This window comes from Colletotrichum destructivum, chromosome 7 (assembly GCF_034447905.1).
Source record: "Colletotrichum destructivum chromosome 7, complete sequence".
Classification (NCBI taxonomy): domain Eukaryota; kingdom Fungi; phylum Ascomycota; class Sordariomycetes; order Glomerellales; family Glomerellaceae; genus Colletotrichum; species Colletotrichum destructivum.
In genome coordinates, this window is record NC_085902.1 from 697,569 (window position 1) to 713,335 (window position 15,767).

A 15,767-nucleotide genomic window follows, 5' to 3' on the forward strand; every position below is an offset into this window, starting at 1 on the left:
GCTCAGGTACAGATACAGCTATCAGCCAGCACCAGGCCATTTCACTCACTACATCAGGCACCTAGTAGGAAAAAGCATGTGCATGCCACAGCCTCCTGGGAATGTCTCTCCAGAGCTCAGGCTCACGATGTAAAAGGCTCCAAGTGGCCCTGTCTGTGAGTTTGTGTATATTTGGGCCAGGAAGCATTACACTAGCAGTGGCAGCATGCTGGCTCCCCAAGGGGTGCTATCTGATTTGATGCAGTGCAGCAGCTCTACAATTTGCGTTATCTTCCTTGGTCAAGCGACGGATATCTGCAGGAACTCTCAGTATCTCACTCTTTCATCACCAGTGACGCTAGCTCCGGACTTGCCTACTGGTGTCAAGCCACAATCTTTGGCCTGTTTCTTTTTCGTCACTCGGCAATGTCATCATCACCTCGCCTGGTCCGTGCTTCAGCTGGTTTCCGGTCACTGAACCCACTCCGTTCAATCCATCAAGCTTCGGCCAATAGAAATTCTCCGCTGTCACTGAGTCGGTCGCACTGTCATATGAATGCCAGACCCCTGCATCCATACAGTTTGCAAGAAACACATAACACTGTAAGTACCCCTGCTCAATTGAGGAAGCTGTGGCGTCACAAGCTCCCGAGCTTTTCGAAATGTTGAGGAGTGTTGCAGCTCTGTCTCCGTGGCTTCACCACCTCAGTCAGTTGTCTTGACGGTCCGTGTTGTTTCGCGCACCACCCACCACGACAATCAGCCACGATGCCTCCAAAAGCAGCCCCTCCTGAAAGGGAGTTTGTTCATCCCGAAGCTGGCCATGCACGAAAGAAGTGAGCTCTACGATCGATCCCTCGACCTGCTTGCCTTCTCGAAACCCCTCCACTAACAGCGTCTCTCAACAGGCCCCCCAGCGCTTTCGCGATACAGCCCATCACGGCTTTCTACTGCTTCCTGACGGCCAACATCGTCTCCGCCCTCTTCGCTCCGATTCAAGACTGCGATGAAACATTCAACTACTATGAGCCGACTCATTATTTGTCCCATGGCTATGGCCTTCAGACTTGGGAATACTCCCCCACCTACGCGATCCGCAGCTGGCTCTACATTGGACTGCATGCCATTGTTGGAAATATCCGCCGCTTGATGCCACAGTCCACCAAGGCAAGTGACCCGGCCACCCGAGTGCTCTTTGCTTGAACCGCCAAAGCTGACAATTGACTGACTAGGTCGGCGAGTTCTACTTCATTCGCTATGTCCTTGCCTTCGGTTGCGCTTTGTGCCAGACTCTTCTTTTCCGCGTTGTCAGCCTTACTCTCAATGCGCGCATCGGCCTCTTTTTCATCATGGCCACCGTCTTCAGCCCCGGCAATTTCCATGCAAGCACCGCCTTCCTGCCCTCCAGCTTCGCCATGTACATGGGCATGCTCGGCGCCGCGTCCTTCATGAACTGGCGCGGTGGCCTCAAGACCGCCCATGGCATCTTCTGGTTTGCCGTGGGAGGTGTTGTGGGATGGCCCTTCGCAGTCGCCCTCTCTGCGCCTTTCCTCGTCGAGGAGGCTTTGTTTGCCGTTCTGAGCGACAAAGACCGCTTTATCGAGGCCATCCTCCGTGTCGCCAGGGGTGTCACTGCTGGGCTTATTGTTCTCGTGAGTGATTTGACAATCTCTTTCCTCCCGGACCTTCTCTGACTCGGTCCAGTTCTTCGACGGCTGCATAAACACCTTTTTCTACAAAAAGATCGAGGTCGCAGCCTGGAATATCGTCAAGTACAACATCTTCTCGGAGACTGGCGGCCCTGAACTCTACGGCACCGAGCCTTGGTCCTTCTACTTCCGCAACCTGGCCCTGAACTTCAACATCTGGTTCGTGCTGGCTCTGTTGTCTCTGCCCCTGTTCCTCCTGCAAAAGATTGTCTCTCCTTCCGGTCATGGTTTTCAAACCGGCCTTCGCGCACTGGTCTTCATCTCGCCCTTCTATCTCTGGCTCGGCATCTTCACTCTGCAGCCGCACAAAGAAGAGCGCTTCATGTACCCGGCCTACCCTTTTCTGGCACTGAACGCGGCCATGTCTCTGCACATTCTTCTCACCGCGTTCGGCAACTCTGATCCAAAGACTCTCATTGGCAAGATCCCCGCCAAGCTCAAGCTGTCTTTGGTCACTCTTGTACTTCTTTTGTCTTTTGACATCAGCTTGTCTCGCGTTTACGGCATTTGGTCTGCCTATTCCGCCCCACTGACACTGTACAAACCACTGGGAGCTGGTGTCAGTGGACAGCAGGGTCTCGGTGTACGTGGCGACACTGTGTGTTTCGGCAAAGAATGGTACCGCTTCCCGTCATCCTACTTCCTGCCCCGAGATATGCACGCCAAGTTTGTCCGCTCCGAGTTCCGCGGGCTGCTTCCGGGAGAATTCTCCGAGGCCAGGACAGGTTTTGGTTTCTGGAGCGGTACATGGCTTCCTACCAACGGACTCAACGACAGAAACGAGGAAGATATGGGCAAGTACGTCGACCAGCGAGCCTGCGGGTTCCTGGTAGACACACAGTACCCAGAGCGGAATGATGCCCTTCCCCCGAATGAGCCGGACTACGTCGCAGACAAGGAGCACTGGGAAGTCGTCAAATGTGTCCCCTTCATGGATGCGGAAAAGACGCACTTCTTGGCCAGGGCTTTATGGGTGCCCGATTTGCCCTTCATCCCGGAGAAGTTCCAGAGGAAATGGGGACGTCACTGCCTCCTGAAGCGCAAGAAGTAGGCCAACCAAGTGACTGCAGTAATGCTCTCCCGCAGCTGCAACAATTGATTGTCTACGATGCATTCATTGCACGACAGTCAATAGACTGATAGAGGTTTTACTACCAATGCAACAAGTGCTCGTCAACCTCGGACATCTATGTTGATGACTTGAAAGGCATCATTCACAAGCATCCCTCAATCCGATTAGGGAAACGGAGCTTCTATCAAAAGCAGCCGAGTTCGAGGTAAACAGCGAGTCCATCTACCGAACGTCAAGGACATGCCAAAGGACACGATGTATTCTGGGCGATAATCGATGCAACTTTAGATACAGTGCTCACTCAGGCTTTATTCCCTCTGTTCAGATAGCTTTCATGGACACCAAACCTAAGATGGGCCAGGACAATGGTCTCAGTAGCACACAGCATATAGAATAACAATGTTCAGAACAAAGTTCCGTAGTTCAGACCCAGTCTTCTTGTGAGCTACTGCTATTACTTGTGACTATCAGATTCTGCAGCATCGTAGTGTAATCCATGCCAAGATAGTGTGTCGTTGCTGAATGGACCGTGGGCAATGGCGGGGGCGTATCGGAGGGGTGCCCGGTAAGTGGGTCCGATACGGAGTCCTGTCCGGTCCTTTACTTGACCTCCCGAATGGGGAAACGGCAAGAGAGGAGTTGAGCCACGTGCGTTTCCCCTCACGAGCATTCTGGGCATCTTATCTGCGCCCGCCTCATAGTCACCTCGTATCAACTCGCAGCAGCCAGTTGGCAGCGATGCCGCAAAGCCGTCCCATGATAGAGAAGCATAGAGTTCTGAGAAGCGTCCGCGAATCATCTCCGTCGCCATGGGTCTCCCCAGACAGAAGCGTGAGCAGCTGTGCACCTGGGTCTCCATGGATCTACTTCCGCCCATCGGCTGTGTGCTATCTACACAAAGGTGGTGGGAGATCGAGACGGGTGCGGCCCCGGCTCCGAAGCGGCCAGTGATTGCCGTCGGTACAATTAGAACAAGCTCCAACCACGTCCCCTTCGTTGCCATACTCATGAGAATATCTCAAGCTAGAATCATAGCATTACTTTTACCATTTACCAAAGCGCACACTTCCATCATAACAGCTCAGAATGAAGACACCCATAGGACTTTTTGCCGTCAGGCGTCCGTCGGGTACCTCAACAATGGTTATCAGATCAGACAGGCGCACCTACGGGAAACCAACCAGGCCCAGACTTGGGGTCGCCAACTCACCACAAGCGGCGATATCGGGGGCGAGCGACACCACTCCCTTGGTTCATAATCCGACCGCATCACGAGCGCCCGTGGAAGGTTCCCCTCTGTCGGGTTTGTCGACGGGCACACTGCTCAGGTCGTTGCTCATCACCACAATCTCGTCCCACCGCCTCCTCCTCATCCCGGCGCTCAAGACCCTGTCGTTCCTCGCCAAGCCGGGACGGCCGGCGATCCTCAGCGTCGACCGGAACCCGGTGCTGCACGCCATCTTGCGCAAAACGTTTTACGACCAGTTCTGCACGGGGGAGACGGCAGCCGAGACGCGGGCGTGCGTGCAGCGGCTTAAGGGCCTGGGGTTCCGGGGTATCATCCTGACGTACGCAAAGGAGACTGTGTTTGACCACCTGACGCAGTCGGCCGTCGAGCACGGCAAAGTCTCTGGCGCGTCGGTTGGCGGGTTCGATGCCGACATTGAGGATTGGAAGAGAGGCACACTGGAAACCGCGGCGCAGATTGAGGAAGGGGACTTCCTCGCCATCAAGTCTGTCCATCGTCCGTTCGGATTCGGCACCCCTTTCGAGGCTGACAAGTGATCACAGGTTGACCGGGGCAGGCCGTGCTGTCACTTCCGCTTTTGCAGCTGATGAGCTGCCGCCGAAGCAAATGCAAGACGCCCTGCACGAGATAGCCACGACCTGCAAGCAACGCGGTATCAAGATCATCGTTGACGCAGAGTCGACCCATTTTCAGAGGACCATCGACAGAGTCACGCTGGAGCTCATGCGTCGGTTCAACAGGGAAGGGACCGCTGCTGTTTACAACACCTACCAGGCCTACCTCAAACACACGCCTGACAACATCGCCAATCACCTCTCCGAGGCGGCCAAGGATGGATTCACTCTGGGTCTCAAGCTTGTAAGGGGAGCTTACATCCTTTCCGACAACAGGGCGTTGATCCACGACACGAAGGAGGACACCGATGCGGCGTACAACTCCATCTCCCAAGGCGCTGTCAAGAGACACATTGGGGACTTCGGCGGCCAGGACCCCGGGTCCAAAGCCTTCCCCTCGGTAGACCTGCTTCTCGCGAGCCACAACAAGGAGAGCCTCTTCGCCGCACTGGAGCTCCACCAGGAACGCCTGAGGAGCAACCTGCCCACGGTGCCTATCTCCTTCGGCCAGCTCCACGGCATGTCGGATGAGGTCAGCTTTTCGTTGCTTCGGGCCGGGAGCCCGAGAGACGGCCTGGAAGGGCCGAGCGTATACAAGTGCTCGACGTGGGGGACGATGGGCGAGTGTCTGGCGTATCTGCTGAGGAGGGCGGTGGAGAACCGGGACGCGGTGCTGAGGACGACGGACGAGCACCGCGCTGTCAAGAGCGAGTGTTTGAGGCGGATAAGCTCAGTCTTCTCCGTCTAGATTGCGGCTGGTGCAACGGCGACGGGAGATTCGAGATTCATAACATTTCGTCCGAAAGCATAAGCATGCTGTCAGTATCCATAGCGAAGTGTGCTTTACTTTTCTAACAGTCACCTGATGCACATGATTACGAGCTGTAGGTACGCATTTCCTGGTATACGTTCAAACCTCGTTATCAAAGCACCCTTTACCATAAGCTAGTGCCACAGTCCTTGTCTGCTTAACATTGTTTGGCATATTGGAGTCAGTTCAATGGTTTACGCATGGGAGACTATCACTTGATGTTGATACCGTGACGGCGAAGTGGCCACAAAGTAGCTTTCTCGGGACGACAAACAAGCGCTCGACTTGAGGGCGGTGTTGAATTAGTTCGCTGTTTCGACCGAAGTCAAGCTCGAATACGAAAAGCTGCATCGCTAACTCAATAATACAGTTTCTCATCCAACGTCCTTTTCAGTCATCTTACGGGATTAGTGATCGGATGAAAGCGAAAACGAGAAATGCCATCTACCTTTCTTGCTGTGGTAGAGGAAGCAGATGTAGTGATATGGCCTTGACGAATCGGCGACCCGCGGACGGCAGCTCGAAAATTAGAACTTGTCGGTTGGAGGTGCTCCGATCAACATTTGTATCTTGATCCCCGCAATGCGAGACATGTTGTGCGGGCCGGCGATCAAGTGCCATTCTGGTGTCAGGCCAAACGGCAATTTCGACCTCTTGCAGACGTCTCGATGCATGCTTCTCCTGAGCAGCTGAGCAGGTAATCGCGCTTGGCTGGGAGGCACTACCTGGCACGAAAGCACAAGTGACAATGACACTGTCTCTCAGGCTGGTTTGTCTTGGTTTACAGCCCTTCACAGATGAAATCATCGAAGTCTTCAACCGGCGCGAGATTATGGAGACCATGCTGACAAGCTTGCTGCAAGAGGACATGTGGTCTACGGCATGATGTTCCAATAAACACTCAGAGAATAGGCCCACACGCCAAGTGTCCTAATTTCACTTCTGCGCAGATTGCGCAAGGGAAGAACTCTTCAGTCTCCAGCACGCATGTTGTCGAATTAAAACCACTCGTGCCGAGTTTGGCACCGTTGGCGAAATGTCTAAGAAATATCTGGACCTGCCAGCATCCCGCAGTCGCCGGCCTAGTTCCTCGCCGCTATCCGCGAACCCGCCGCTTCTCTCGCATACGCTGTAGAAACATAGGTAGCGAGAGGCCGAATCGGTTCCGTCTGTGCTTCTGCGAGTGAACATGACAACCGTGCGCTTTCCTGCTGAAGAACGTTCACCAGCGGCTCGCGCGTTGCTGGCTCATGTTCCGTGTCTTGTTGTAGCCCATTCCCTCTGTCTGTCTCATCCAGACATTCAAATCTTGCCCCTACCCATTTCGTACTCCTCAATGATTGGTCCACTGATAGGCTTCGTCGGCATGTGGAAGTCGTCCAGGCGGGCATAGGACTCGAAGCCCTTCAATCCGAGTTTGGCGGCAAGCGGGCCGAGTTCGATCAATCCAGCAATAACTATTCCAATGCTAACCTCGACGGCAGACCACATGAAAACAGGCGCTGCGTCCACTTTTTGATCTCGTTAGCTTTTGTCGCCAATTTCAGGGGCGAGGACCACCTACGAAGCTGGTCATTCGAGTTCTTGAGTTTGACGAGTGCCACAAGACGAATGATGTTCGCGATCGTTGCGCTAGACACTTGGTTAGCACGACTCGCATCGAGCGGAAGGCAGCAACGGAAGCATACAAAATCCCCAACCCGAATATACCATAGATGTACCGCTTTAGCGTTGGGTTCAGTCCTCGGCCTCTCATCATGATCCACGGCGAGACCATCAACAGTATGTCCAGAGCCGCCGTCACGATCGACAACGCATACCCCATGTATAGCTGTCCTATGAGCGGAAGACACGTCCCCTTGGCTTTTGCGTCCAGCATTCTCCAGGCATAATCGATAGGTTTGCATTGGACGAGCAAATAGATGATGAAAGCAGCGCTGATGGCGAAGTCCATGGCAATGGAGACCCAAAAAAGGGACGTCAGAAGCCTCGAGCGCGATAGGTGGATGAAGGTGAGAGCGATACTCCCTTTCATGGCGGATGTGAGTACTACGTAGATGATTTCCAGGAAAAAGAGGACCTTGAGGACGAGGGAAATCCCATCAATGGTGGTGTCAAGAATTTTCCCGCCAATGCCGCCCTGGACCCCCAGGACAATGAGGCCGAAGAGAGCTCCGAACGCGCCCTGTGAACATTAGATCAGACAGAACGAAAAGAAAAGGATGTATTTACGCACCAGTGCAACAAAAAGCAGAGCGTCGTTGAACCGAAGGGATTTCATGATGAACATCCGAGTATAGAGGCGGAGGCCAACGAATAGGGTGTTGGCAACCAGACAGATTGCCCCCACGGCGATCATCGCCGTGCCCATGCTGGAGATCGCCATTGCGACTGTGGGGAAACCGGAGCTTCCAAGACGGAAGCCGTGCGTTTGTGGAAAAGAGTTGGACAACGATGACCGGCGCGCACGAGTGTCTGGTGTCCGGACCAGACCGTAGAAAATGCCGATATAAACGCTTCAATATAGATGGCAGATGAGAATGCTGAGGACCACAGCGACGAGGGCAAGATGGGAAACTTCTTGAACGAAGGACAGGTTTAAAAAGCAGTCATTGAAATGGACCGAACCCGAAGGAAAACTCCGCGGGTGCCATATGTCAAGGATCTGGCACACAAACAGTTGCTGCACGCCGTCAGGAGGGTACAGTATTCGTATTGCAGCGTGAGATCGTTTTGCGTGGTGCTCGCATGGTTTCGTAGGGCGTTTCAGAACTTCAGATCGAGTAACCATGAAGCTGCACGTCGATGTCTGACCGAGGCTGGTGATGAGTCGGGCACATCATCCCCAGCAGCCATTCCCTTGTTAAACCAAACACAAATAAGAATCGTTTTGGTTGGAGGGGGGAGGGCGAGTACGACCGATCGTTGTGATGATCTGACAGAACGCGGGCCGTTGCGGTGCTGCTGCATGGCTCAAAAGCAGGGTTGCCAAACCATGTGGCCAGCGCATAGCTGTGTCGATTGACTCGCTTCATTTCTGTCATCGCGGTTATGGGCGGGGCTGCCAAAGATCTGTCTTGTAGCACAATTGTGGTAGCATCTTGGAGACCCGCTGCTTAACACGTAGTGCGTGAAGCTAGTTGGTAACTTCATTTTGAACGAGGCAAAGAGCATGATTTTCCCTGGTGATCTTTCCTGGTCTCTAGGAAAAGACATTGACACCACGGATCTACGTGTAGCCTAATCGCCAAGGATTCCTGGGAGGTGATCGTTATCATGTGATCATTGGCATGAAGTCAACGCAGGTCAAATTGTTTTGTCGATGGTTCGGTTGTGGGTTGCAGAAAATACAAGAGCAGCATCTTTGGCTTCTAGCAGTTCTTCAGCAAACCCCAATTCTGGGAAGATTGTCAATGGCGGCGGGGGAAGTCTCTCGAGATTGTGGGGCAGATATCGGTCTGCTGCCCCGGCTTGGCACTCCGTAGCGTTCGGAGGCCTTCCCGGAACTGCATCTGACCTGTTGGTACTTGTCAGCCCTGTCAAGTAAGACAACGTCTCGTGATTACTAACAACTTTTGTGCCATGCCGTCATCACCGGTCGGCATCGATTGCGGACCGCCATGTCGACATGACTGTCTCACAATATCAGGCTTATGTCGAGTTCAGGACTAAGCAACTTATCCTACGTGTTTCGTTATGAAATTGGTATAAACAGTCGGTGCACCAGACACCGGTGCTATTCTATAGGGGTGTTTTTTGAACTTTGTCCGCCGGTGATGTTCCACTGAGAATTTCCCGAACTAGGCGTCCCACGCCGGTGGCTCAACAACCCAAGTCCTGTGCTCCTCATCGAGGAAGTCAAATTTACCATTCTTCAGACCTTCCACCCATCTATCTGACCACCACCGTGCAGACAGACGTTGTGGGAGCATGCAAAAACATGTAAAGATAGCCAGGGCCTCTTGTGGCGGCGTTGGCCCTTGGAGAAGGGCGATCAAATCTCCCCTGTGGTCGGAAACATTGCTGATCCAGAAGAAGGCGTGAAGCATGTCCCTTGTTTCTTCGAACTCGGAAAGGACTGCAAAGGTTGTGTCGAGCTCTTGGGCTGCGTGCATATAAACTTCTCGTTCCGAGGATGGGCGGTCATTTCCAATACGGTTCACCCGGTCCAGAAGGATGGGAAAGTGAGGGCGTTTGGAGACCTTTTCTCGGTAATAGTACATCTCCATCATGTGGTTGATGATAGGGTGCGTGAGGCTGCTGCTGGAGTGGAGTGACTCGGATGCCAATGCGAAGTAACGAGAGCCTCTGAAGAAGACCATCCAGTCTAACTTGTCACTTTTCGTTCGTCCTGTGCGGCCAAAAAAGGCGTCTTGGGGATTGTCGGTCTGAGAGATGACTACGTTGAATGTCTAAGCAAAGCGCAATTCAATTGAAGTTGGTATTGACTCACTGAAGAACATCATGAGAACAGAAAACAGAAAATGATTCTCGTACGTTTCGACGTCCTCTGTATCACTACCATGACATATGGACTCATGAGCCCTCAACGCTGCCAGATTGTGATGGACAAGTGCGTGCTGGAGGAGCGCGTCGCCCCGTTCCGGATTGAGAGTGCCCAGATGAACAGCAGAGAGGGCCAGGATTGTTCGCATGACAAAGCCGCAACGGAATCCGACCTTTACTGCGTTTCTAAGCCAGAAGGTTCGGAGCAATGGGCTGCTTGTCAGCGAGTCGTATGTTGACGAAGTCCAATGATGAATAAGTTCCAGATCAAGCATGTTCAAAATCATGGACTCGTCGACTCGAACCTCACTAAAGGAAGGGCTTGGCGCGGGAGGTTCCATTTGATAATTCGATGTTATGTCGCATTGAGTATCTTGCCTGGTGCATTGTGTACATTTCGGCCTTTGTTCGTCACACTATTCGACAAGATACGAGTTAAATGCCACCGGGGCAGTGAATCGGGGAAACGCAGTCTGATTCGTCTCCCTAAGACGACTTACCTTGACTTTTCTCCTCTTGCATGGACCACATCCGGTACGAACCTTCTTGTGAGGTCTCTTGGGCCCATGTCTTAGGGTGGGTAGTTCTTCCATGGTGGTATTTCTGCAGCTCTCGTCCTGGCGGTCAATCAGGAGGTGTACATGACACGATGTTAGGCACTCGACGAGCGGAATGGGCGGAACACTAACAGTGTGCCACAGGTACTCGGGGTCTACTCCTATGACACAAGCAAAGGTTTGATGAGCAAGTTATGAGACTTTCAGAGTTACTCCTGATTTGAAAGAGCGCTTCGAGAAACTGCAGCTCAAAGGGAGTTGAAAAGCTGGCGGGGAGTCTAGGCCGAACTGTCTTCGTTGTCGACGCAACGCCAGCATCCGAGCAAAAGAAGCGGGCCAGGCCCCACTTCGTTCTCGCAGCGAGTCCGAAGTGGGGCATATCAACCGCATGTGGCTGAACAATACGGGCACACGATGATCAGCCATTCGCCAACAACGGTGATGGAATTTTACTGATTTTGAGCCCAACGTTCTTGCTGAAACCTGATTTTGGTTTCTTGGTTTTACTGAGCCAAATGATACCAAATGAAAATAGTATCGGCCTCTTGTAACTACGTATCTACGTGTGGGCAACCGTTGTGTGTTTGTTGTGTGCTTGTTGGCATGGATTCGTTCTTGGGGCCTACGGCATCCTCACCAGTGCAAGAAGTAGGAAGATGTGTGTTATGGATGCCCCCAGTTTGTCCATCTAAGACACCGAGAAAGGGAATTATTAGATTCTGCGTTCTCCACCGAGAGGGCCGAATTCTAACTTGGGCGGCTTAGGTTACTCCTTTGTGTGTGTGCATGTGCTCTGGACTTGCCCACATCCAGTCATGCCCGAACCCTTTTGCATGGCTGTGTGTCATTTCTTGTGCAGAGTCCCCGGATTAATTTCCCTGCTCATCACCACTGTACCAGGCCGCGGAGTGCTCGAGGCTAGAGCGTGGCACTGTGAGCCTCTTTTAAGGCGTCACCCCCCCGTCCTCCTGGTCCTGGTACTCCCTCTTCTAATACAGAGCAATTTGGTCTCTCAAAATGTCCAGAATACTGCCTTTCCAGTATTTAAGAGCTCTGAGATTGACGACAAGAGTGCCACTACTTTTCGAATCGAAACGATGCATAACCACAACTACTCCCACCTCTCGCAGTCAGACTGTTTCGGCACAAAAGAGTCGTCGAGAGGTCGCACTATCCACTGAGGAGAAACCCAAATCGTTGGCCCAATACGTTGTGTAAGAACCTCTGTACCCCCTCCGCATATGACACCGTCGTGTTGTCTCGGTCTAATATCAGCCAAAACAGGACGACTTTCGACATAATTGCGAACTGGGCGCGCCAAGGATCGATGTACCCGATGACCTTTGGCCTAGCGTGTTGCGCTGTCGAAATGATGCATATCGCCGGGCCACGATACGATCAAGATCGATTCGGTTTCATGTTTCGAGCCTCGCCCCGACAGTCCGACGTGATGATCGTGGCCGGCACGCTGACGAACAAGATGGCGCCCGCTTTTCGCCAGGTTTACGATCAGATGCCGGAGCCGAGATGGGTCGTCAGTATGGGAAGCTGTGCCAACGGCGGAGGATATTATCATTACAGCTACTCTGTGGTTCGTGGCTGCGACCGGATTGTTCCGGTCGATATATACGTCCCTGGCTGTCCGCCAACGGCTGAGGCATTGCTCTATGGCATGTTTCAGTTGCAGAGGAAAATGCGTCAAGGAAGGAAGTCGCGAATGTGGTATCGCAAATAACATGATCCCGAGGTCTCTGACCAAGCTTGGAGGAACAGACCAGTCATTTGATGGCCAGAGTTGCTGCGGCTTGCTGCAATCATCTGAAAAACGTCACCTCTATGCAGAAGCCAAGATGATTCAAATTCGAAGAAGTCCAGGCCTGTATACTTCCAAATTGTCGACGATTTCGCCCTAATTCTCTTCCCAGTGACCTTTCCTCCAAATCGGTACTGAAAGAACTGTCTGGAGTTGCGGTTCCAAGGACCAAGAATCTGGCAGCATCGTGCTTGTGTTCTTAGAACCTACCGGTAACACCAGCTACACAGGGGGCTAGAGATAAACGCCTAGGATTTCGGATACGCAACATGCCACTGAGTCACAATGACCATTGTAAGCAAAGATTAGATAGCTTAGATGTTTGGGAACGTAAGAATATACTGGTTGCAGCATCAACTTCTAATAAAGCGTTACGCGGCATGCCCCTCATCAGTCGGGCCAAAAGCTGGAACCCTGGAGCGGTTATCAGCGCTCCTATTGCATGCCTCACGCTCAGCTGATAGATTATGGACCCCGCACGAGACCAACGTCGAGATGGAATGGCAAAACGCCAAAATAGGCATTTGGAGATATGGGTTTCTGGGATTCCCTTGCTAAGCGGTCCTATCATGGTTTATCTCTTATCTGCAGCCGAACAGCCGGCATCGATGCAGGATGCCGGGAGAGGAGCTGGAGGACACCAACCCCGCACCTTTGCCAGGCTTTCCGGTATCATCTGAGCGGTCGTCGTTCTCAACATAACTATGCTGTCAATCTTTTGACTTCTTGTTCCTTTAAAAAGAATACTGCCTATTCGTTTTCTCCAACTCGCCTAGAATGGAGTCTTCCAACACTCAGCGACGGATCACGAAGCGATCATCATACGCGTGAGTGAGAGTGTCACATTCTTAAACTTGACGAGGCATCTTAACATTGGTTGGAAGCTGCTCGCGATGCCGGAGACAGAAGATCAAGTGTTCGGGGCTTCACCCGTGCAACAACTGCACTCAGCGGCGGCTGACATGTATATTCGATGAACGAGATAACAAGGTCATGGTGACACAAGGGTGAGCAAATCAACACCTGCCACAAATCAGCTTCCTGACTTACGAAAAGCATACAGTTACCTGTCCGAACTACAACAAAAAGTTGCGCGGTTGGAACGGGCCCAAGCAAGAGCCTTTACGGAACAGAGCTTGAGGGATCTCGACGGCAATGGTGCCGATAGCATCACTCATCGCGAAGGGTCCAGTCCCATCTCTGACGAGAAGCGGAGGCCCAGCTACCATAGCCCTGAAAGAGCACCTCGAGACTCGCCACCCAGAGATGGAGAGGATCCAGATTTGACAAATCCCCTCACGACAACGCCATCCAGATTTTGCATGTCTGCTTCAAACGGCCAACCTTGTGGGTGGTGTCTTATTCCCCTTGGCATTATTAAGCAGTGGTATACTGACTTGCCGTAGATTTCTTAGGCTCCTCCTCAAACTGGTCGTTCTCTCGGCAAGTTCTGAGCGTGACACACCAACACGTTTGCCAATCTCCGCTTCCGACCAACAGTCTCCTATTCGACGGTTGCGCGTATGATCTCGGATGGGACGGCTCTAGAACCACGCAAACATTGGACAACCGGTTGATACCGAGCTATGACTACGCCATCTTCCTCATCAACGCGGTCAAGTTCCATTGCGGCCAAATGTTCCATCTCTTCGAAGAGGACGAGTTCATGGCCAACATGCACACCTTTTACTCAAAATCTTCTACTGACAGGGCAGAAGAAGACAGTCTCTGGTACATACACTTTCTGGTGGTTCTGGCCTTTGGGAAGAGCCTCATCCAACGAAAGAGCCAAGGCAAGAGACCGGCTGGGGCCGAGTTCTTTGTAAGGGCGCTTCAACTTCTCCCCGATGTCACCGCCCTTTGCAAGCAGCCGATCTTATCGACGGAGATACTCTGCTGTATGGCGTGGTATTACCAAGCTCTGGATTTCCGGCATGCTGCTCATAACTTTGTAAGCCATCAGATCAAGTGTGGTATAGGAGAGAGTCATTGCTAACCACTGTTGGCAGATCGGGCAGGCCAAAAGTGTAGCAATGAACCACGGCATGCACACGGATATGCCGGTGATGGAATTAGGACCGGGCCTTGTGCAACGATGCCGCAAAATTTGGTGGACCGTTTACGTTTTGGACCGACAGATGACTTCGCTGATGGGTCTTCCCCAGTCCACACTGGATGAGGGCGTCTACTGCCAACTGCCTTCATATCCGGGCTCTGTCCATCGCACGGCCGCGTTGAGCATGCAGATCAAGTTCGCCCGAATCATTGCCGAGATTAGCAGCAGTATGTCCGGCCCCTCATCGTCATGGAAGATGTGTTGATACTGATGGCCTGCCCTTCCGCTACCCAGCTGTTTACGGTGCAAACGGGCGACTGAACAAGAAGTTCGTCCTGAGCACAAAGGCGGTCCTGCAGAGCATCGTCTCGGTGGCCGACGAGCTGCGAACCTCGTTTCCGCTGTATGCTGACGAGCGTTTTGACGGCATCTCGAGGCTTTCTGCCCACCTACACCTCTTGTACTACCAGGTGAGCCGCGTCCCTCGCCAACCTCCGTCGTGTCAATCCACTGCTGACACTCGACGCACATCAAGTGTATCATTCTGGCGACGAGACCTTTGCTACTGTGCTGTCTGATCAAAAGATTCGATGCGCCCCTCGAGGCCGACTCGCTCATGGCATCGCCAAAAGTCCGAAACCCGCTGCAAATGTGCGCGGAATCCGCCGTCCAAATTCTCAACATCCTCGACAGATTGAGAAGCCAGGGTTTGCTTGGTAAGTTTGACAGAACCAGGGGAGGGCCTTGAGGGTATCAGAGGCTGACTTTCCGTTCTTAAGAAACGTTCCTCCCCTTGGATCTTGACTCTCTCTTCGTATCAACGGTCGCCCTCCTCGTCGCTCGCGGTGTCGACTCGCGCTTGATAGAGAGCCAGTCACCTTGGCTTGAGAAGTCAAACGCCATTCTTGAGGAAATGGTTGCCGGCGGAAATCTCATCGCCGCGTTCCGCAAGAATGAGATGCAGAAGCTGGAGGAGATGCTCGTGGAGTTCGAGGCCAGCCGGCCTCGCGCATCGGGTGAATCTATTGCTGCCCCCACAGGGATATCGTGGCAGCAGGCGGACACGACTCTTCAGGCGTCGGCGCGGGGAGAGGTGCAAGAGCCCATTAGCCAGGACAACTTGCCAGTTTGCAGGGAGTTCACCACAGACAGCAGTAGCCAGGCGGAGGACTTAACTACGCAGCAGATCATCGATGTGGTCAACTCGATGGAGTGGGAAGACAATGAGTGGATGTCCTTCACAACCATTCAAGACGAAGTTTAAGATAGTGGAACCAATAAAAAAGTGTTTGTAATTCAATGAATGTAGCGGTAACAAACGGTGAAAAGTCAATTTCGTTGATGCAATCCCAGCTCGGAACACACGGTCTCGCGCTTCATCCGATTGGCAGCCACTCCGAC

At 52.7% G+C, this 15,767-nt stretch overlaps 6 protein-coding genes across 6 annotated transcripts; 4 read left to right on the forward strand and 2 right to left on the reverse strand.

Annotated features, from left to right (window-relative positions):
* Positions 1–747: 747 nt before the first annotated feature.
* On the forward strand, positions 748–2,739 carry CDEST_10757 (Putative GPI mannosyltransferase; the record flags this gene model as incomplete). Its single annotated transcript, XM_062926913.1, has 4 exons — positions 748–815; positions 888–1,167; positions 1,212–1,631; positions 1,684–2,739. 4 exons carry the CDS (start codon positions 748–750, stop codon positions 2,737–2,739), a joined length of 1,824 nt encoding a protein of 607 aa, XP_062782964.1.
* A 770-nt stretch (positions 2,740–3,509) lies between these two features.
* Positions 3,510–5,761, forward strand: CDEST_10758 (Putative proline dehydrogenase domain, proline oxidase family, FAD-linked oxidoreductase). Its single transcript, XM_062926914.1, has 2 exons — positions 3,510–4,493; positions 4,552–5,761. The coding sequence occupies exons 1-2, from the start codon at positions 3,847–3,849 to the stop codon at positions 5,369–5,371; spliced, it is 1,467 nt and encodes a 488-aa protein (XP_062782965.1). The 5' UTR covers positions 3,510–3,846; the 3' UTR covers positions 5,372–5,761.
* A 975-nt stretch (positions 5,762–6,736) lies between these two features.
* CDEST_10759 (uncharacterized protein) lies at positions 6,737–7,820 on the reverse strand (the record flags this gene model as incomplete). Its single annotated transcript, XM_062926915.1, has 4 exons — positions 6,737–6,945; positions 6,999–7,066; positions 7,123–7,619; positions 7,671–7,820. The coding sequence occupies 4 exons, from the start codon at positions 7,818–7,820 to the stop codon at positions 6,737–6,739; spliced, it is 924 nt and encodes a 307-aa protein (XP_062782966.1).
* Positions 7,821–9,234: 1,414 nt separating this feature from the next.
* CDEST_10760 (Putative zn(2)Cys(6) fungal-type DNA-binding domain, fungal transcription factor) lies at positions 9,235–10,756 on the reverse strand (the record flags this gene model as incomplete). Its single annotated transcript, XM_062926916.1, has 4 exons — positions 10,630–10,756; positions 10,441–10,557; positions 9,888–10,356; positions 9,235–9,833 (listed from the first exon to the last, which is right to left on the reverse strand). The coding sequence occupies exons 2-4, from the start codon at positions 10,531–10,533 to the stop codon at positions 9,235–9,237; spliced, it is 1,161 nt and encodes a 386-aa protein (XP_062782967.1). The 5' UTR covers positions 10,534–10,557; positions 10,630–10,756.
* A 758-nt stretch (positions 10,757–11,514) lies between these two features.
* CDEST_10761 (Putative NADH:ubiquinone oxidoreductase-like, 20kDa subunit) lies at positions 11,515–12,232 on the forward strand (the record flags this gene model as incomplete). Its single annotated transcript, XM_062926917.1, has 2 exons — positions 11,515–11,711; positions 11,782–12,232. 2 exons carry the CDS (start codon positions 11,515–11,517, stop codon positions 12,230–12,232), a joined length of 648 nt encoding a protein of 215 aa, XP_062782968.1.
* Positions 12,233–12,979: 747 nt separating this feature from the next.
* CDEST_10762 (uncharacterized protein) lies at positions 12,980–15,636 on the forward strand. The gene is made up of 8 exons (XM_062926918.1): positions 12,980–13,137; positions 13,195–13,317; positions 13,374–13,657; positions 13,717–14,261; positions 14,320–14,593; positions 14,661–14,836; positions 14,902–15,082; positions 15,146–15,636. Exons 1-8 carry the CDS (start codon positions 13,088–13,090, stop codon positions 15,628–15,630), a joined length of 2,118 nt encoding a protein of 705 aa, XP_062782969.1. The 5' UTR covers positions 12,980–13,087; the 3' UTR covers positions 15,631–15,636.
* The last annotated feature ends 131 nt before the right edge of the window (positions 15,637–15,767 follow it).